This window comes from Sphaeramia orbicularis, chromosome 8 (assembly GCF_902148855.1).
Source record: "Sphaeramia orbicularis chromosome 8, fSphaOr1.1, whole genome shotgun sequence".
Lineage (NCBI taxonomy): Eukaryota > Metazoa > Chordata > Actinopteri > Kurtiformes > Apogonidae > Sphaeramia > Sphaeramia orbicularis.
In genome coordinates, this window is record NC_043964.1 from 7429656 (window position 1) to 7434431 (window position 4776).

Sequence of the window (4776 nt, forward strand, 5' to 3'; positions counted from 1 at the left end):
TGGAGGAGGTCTGATGGTCTGTCCTGGTTCTGGTCCACATGAGGCGACTACTGTAACCAAACGTCCGCCATGTCTGAAGGAGCGTCTTCCTCGTTCTTCGCGGCTGCCTCTATAAACCGTCCCCTCCTCTGTGATCCAATCAGAGACCGGCGCTCGTCAGCCTCCCGCCACAGAAGCTCAGATGTTTGGTAGGAACCTCTGAGATCTTAACACCTGCCTGGTTGTGGAGACCGTAGAAGTTTTAACCAAGATGCCAGTTGGTGCGTGAGTCACAGACCAAAGAGATGCTGGAAGTTCACAGCTCTGTGTGGGTTGATCATCAGATAGATCGGCCTTTTCTCAGCAGCTTCAACCTCGGACCAATCAGAAGGTGCGACTGCGACACCTCGGAGCGTCGTCGCCTTCAGCTCTGTGTGAACAAACACCGCTGCAACCGTCTCAACATCCTCCCACCTACAAACAGGAAAACCACAGACCTCCTCCTCCTCCTCCTCACCTTCTACTGCCTCCGCTGTCAAACTCCAACCTTGAACAAACGCCCAGAATCGATGATCAGTTTTTTACTAATGTGAGAAGAAACATCTGAGCAGAGTCTGGAGACCTTCACAGAACCTGTAGAGAACGTCCCACAGAACATAACAAGGAACCAGAACATTTCAACTCCTCCTCTTTCACCTCAGAAAACCTCAGGAGTAATGATTCATAGTTTCTTTTTTTCTCGTACACTCTTGTTCCAACAGATACGAAAACTGAACCGTGGCTTCCACCTGAACACCCCTCAGAAACAACACGAAAAAAAAAACCTCTTCATTCGACCTTGTGTGGAACAAAAAATTGTGTCACAGCTAAAAGTTTTGGTCGTGTCTGAAAACCAATCCACTGTACGATTACCATGAACCCACCTTAGACCTGGACCCCACAGCCTCCATGAACCCACTTCAGACCTGGACCCCATAGCCTCCATGAACCCACCTCAGACCTGGACCCCATAGCCTCCATGAACCCAACTCAGACCTGGACCCCATAGCCTCACTAAAATGACATGCTGACTTCTGTTGTCTTGTAGTTTTGCCCAAAAATCAAAAATCAAGTTTTTAGAAGAAAAAAATCAGGATTTTTGGCCAAAATCGTGCAGCCCTAACTGGAGGCACTAGGCCTGACGGGTAATCACTTCATCTGCCACTATTCTCACCCAGATGGTCCATCGCTCTGGAACAGGGTCATGGATGAACATCTTCACAACATAGACTGAAACTACTAAAACAGTTTGTTGATGATTTTTTTTAATTAAATATGACAAATGTGAATGTTCTTGTAGGTTAAAAAAACTCTCCATCATCTCCATCCATCTTCTGTGATGGTTCTGTGATGAAAGTTTTTGTTGCATTGAGTTTTCGTCCCACCACAGCCCCCACCCCCCCAGATCCTGTTATGTTCGTTGGTCGTCCTTCTTCAGGGTGATGATCATCATCTGGATGCTGTGACTTCCTGGTAGACTCGATCCTGCCAGGTCTGGTTTATCAGCATCGAATGTTTCCAGATGGATGTCAACACAGTTCAGGTTCCACCGGTGGAGCAACACCTCGATCGACCAGTCGGCGCTAAAACACAACGACAATTAAAAAGAACCCACAACCTGCTCCTGCACATCAATGATGAACACCATCTCTGAGGTTCTGCACCAAGGTTATTATCATTAATGAAAACTAACGAAATGACGAAAACTAGAATTGAAATAACATTTTTGTTAACTGAAATAAATAAAAACTATAATTAAAAGGAAAAAAATGATAACTAACTGAAACTGTATTGTGTGCTTACAAAACTAACTAAAACGTATAAAAATTATGGATAAGATTCCCTTAGTTTTCGTCTTTGTCAATGTCGGATTGATACGAAATCAATTTATTTTGCTCTAGCAATTTTAGCTAGCGGCACCATACGGTAATTCACAGCCCATCCCTTCTCATCACTTGTCATTTACAGTCGTCTTGTAGTCCCCACTCTTACCTAGAAACATGGAGACTAAAGTTGGGAGAAAGCAGCAGAGTCCTGTCTGGGATTTATTTGAATACGACGGCGAAGAAGAGAAAAGATACGACTAAACTAAAATTAATACTAAAACTAAACTAAAACTAAGCATTTAGAAAAAAATGAAAACTAATAAAAAGTAGCAAACCTGCTCTAAAAACTAATTAAAACTAACTGAATTAGAGAAAAAAAGTCAAAACTAAATAACTAAATAAAACTAACCTATAATGAACTAGAAAAGCACTTGGAGAGCGCAGACTTCCGCCAAGGCAGATCGGTGCCCCCCCCCAGTTACCACCAAAATTTAATCATTTGTTCATAGTGCCAGTATCAACATGTCCTGAAATTTCAATCATAAATCTATAACTTTTTGAGTTATCTTGTGCACGGACAGGCAGACAGACAGACAAACCAACGCCAGCAAAAACATAACCTCCTTGGCAGAGGTAAAAATCCAAAACTATTATAACCTTGTTCTGTACCTCCACGCCCTGAGGAACACCTGCAGGGAAGAAGTCCTACAATGTTTATGGAGGGTATGTTAATGGATCCTCTAGAACAGAACTGTCAAATTCATGTTAGTTCAGGTTCCAGGGGGTGGACTATGTGCCTCTGGTATACGTCGGAGCTTACATGGGGTCTTGGGGAGGGGGGGTTGAGTGGTGTATAATGTTGTGATGTACAACAGTAGTCACTCATGCACCCCATGTGTGCCTGAGCACCCCCCTCTCAACTTTCTTGTTCCAAATGCCCCCCACCGATGTCACTCACACACACCCTGTGTGCTCAGCCCCCCCCCCGTTAAGAACCACACACGTAGATTGTCGGATTGTTTCAAGAACATTCTTGGACATTTAAGGAATGTTTTCACCATTTCGATGAATTAAAAACAACCTTCCTTCTAAATCAAAGCTTCCTATTTCTATTTAAAGAACATCATATCCCACAATTCCATGCGGGCCAAAGCAGTTGTACCTTCTTTCCTGGTACGTCGTCCAAAACTGAGCCTTGGGGTTTTTTTGTAGCAGGAACGCAACTGTCACCAGAACGTCTTCAAAGTCTGGAACATTTCATTGACAGGTTTAGATCATGCATGAACATACGTGGGCGGGTTTGCACGGTGGGTTCCATCTGACCTTTGGGCTCGTAGAACACGTCTGATCCCAGGATGAGGTCTAGTTCTGGGAGCAGAACCAGGTCCGGTGAGATGTCCCCCCAGGTCAGACCCAGGACCTGGACCTCTGTCAGACCGTTGGCGTCGCAGCTCCGCCTACAGTTCTGCAGAGTCAGAGGCTTCGTATCGCTGTCGGACAGGATCACCTTCGCGCCACAACGAGCCGCCACGACGCCGGGAAGACTGGCGCCAGCACCGAGCTGAGGACACAGAACCACCGTCACATCTGGACCCAGAACCGGAACAGTCTAATAACCTACAGATTAGAACAGCAGATCACCTCCAGCACCGTCCTGGATCTCAGCTCTTCTCTGTGTTTCCATAGATATTGAGCCAAAACCACCGCACTGGGCCACACATACATCCCATACTGTGGATCCAGAACCTGAGGAGAAGATCACAATTAGACTGGACGTGTATAAAGACCTCAGACTGATAGAACACATGATACAATGAAATAAAGTTCCCCAGGTCTCTGTGTTTGTAGCATAAAAAAAGATAAAATATTAAATAAATATGAAGTGTCTCTGTCCCTGATCCTGTGGGACTACCTTTGCTATGTGTCCCTCAGGTCCAATCAGTGTGCTGGGTCTGTCCTGTGTAGACTGGTAACCTGTCCCACTGCAGACACAGTACTGTGGACAGAACCATCTATCCATCTAATTGTGCTACTTATTTCTGTTTATTTTTGTCCTTTTTCGTGCCTATTTTTTAAGATTTTATTCATTTTGTGAGTTTTTCCACTAATTTTGCTGCTTAATTTTGTCTTTACTCATTTTGATGCTTATGTTTGTCAATTTTTCCCCTTTGCTTTGTTAGTAGTTTTCTTAATTTTTTTGTCATTTTGTTAATTATCCATCCTGTTGAGGCATTTTGCACGTGTACATTTTGGTGATTTTTCAACCATGTTTCATCCCTCAAAACACAACCATTTGACAGGAGAATAATAGGACATTACATGGTGTTCCTGCACAAGAACCACATCTAAAAATGGGTCTGCATATTTGTTGGTGGTCAAAAAAGGAACTCAGAGGTAACTGTCAGAGTAAATGAAAATATAAGACATACGATAAATACTATAAATACATCACAAACCTTCTCCAGTAACAATATGCAACTATTGTGCCAATGTAGTTTAAAGTATGCATTATGTAGTAAAATAGTCCCGTTGGTTTAATGTTCTGAGTCATTTTCTACTGCATTCATTCCATTGAACTCATCCGTACAAACAGTGAATACAAGATAGAGTAATATTGTATTATAATTGAAACAGGCTCAGTCTGCAACATTATGTCCTCTTTAAAGTTTAAATACATGTTTTCACTTGTATTAAATACATGCCGAAATCAAAAGGGTGACCTAAAGTATTGTATTAAACCTGTTACCCCTTATTCAGACCAGTCAAACCACTTTACACCTTTAAATACATTAAATATGAAACTATTTTAATGCGGTTCTGTCGGATGCGGTGAGATAATAGACGTCTAAAGGGTGGTGTAAATGCTGGTTTAAAGTCAGTTGTACTCAGGGAAACAGTGGATACAGATACAGTTTGAATAAATGCAAGTTAT

General features: G+C 42.8%; 1 protein-coding gene across 2 annotated transcripts; it reads right to left on the minus strand.

Moving 5' to 3' along the window:
* Positions 1-1205: 1205 nt before the first annotated feature.
* Positions 1206-3711, minus strand: LOC115423818 (methyltransferase-like protein 23). 2 transcript variants are annotated; one of them, XM_030140872.1, is made up of 4 exons: positions 3486-3688; positions 3168-3405; positions 3007-3091; positions 1206-1601 (listed from the first exon to the last, which is right to left on the minus strand). In XM_030140872.1, the coding sequence occupies exons 1-4, from the start codon at positions 3567-3569 to the stop codon at positions 1430-1432; spliced, it is 579 nt and encodes a 192-aa protein (XP_029996732.1). In that variant the 5' UTR covers positions 3570-3688; the 3' UTR covers positions 1206-1429. The 2 variants fall into 2 exon arrangements, with proteins under 2 accessions (XP_029996732.1, XP_029996733.1); XM_030140873.1 differs by having other exon boundaries at positions 1536-1642; positions 3486-3711.
* Between the last annotated feature and the right edge of the window lie 1065 nt (positions 3712-4776).

Excerpts from the sequence above, each read along its gene's own strand:
- LOC115423818 (XM_030140872.1), bottom strand. The coding sequence starts at position 3,569 with ATGTATGTGTGGCCCAGTGCGGTGGTTTTGGCTCAATATCTATGGAAA. Across the intron at positions 3,406-3,485 it reads GATCCAGGACGGTGCTGGAG|CTCGGTGCTGGCGCCAGTCT; the intron begins GTGATCTGCTGT and ends CTGTGTCCTCAG. Across the intron at positions 3,092-3,167 it reads CGTGTTCTACGAGCCCAAAG|ACTTTGAAGACGTTCTGGTG; the intron begins GTCAGATGGAAC and ends GAAATGTTCCAG.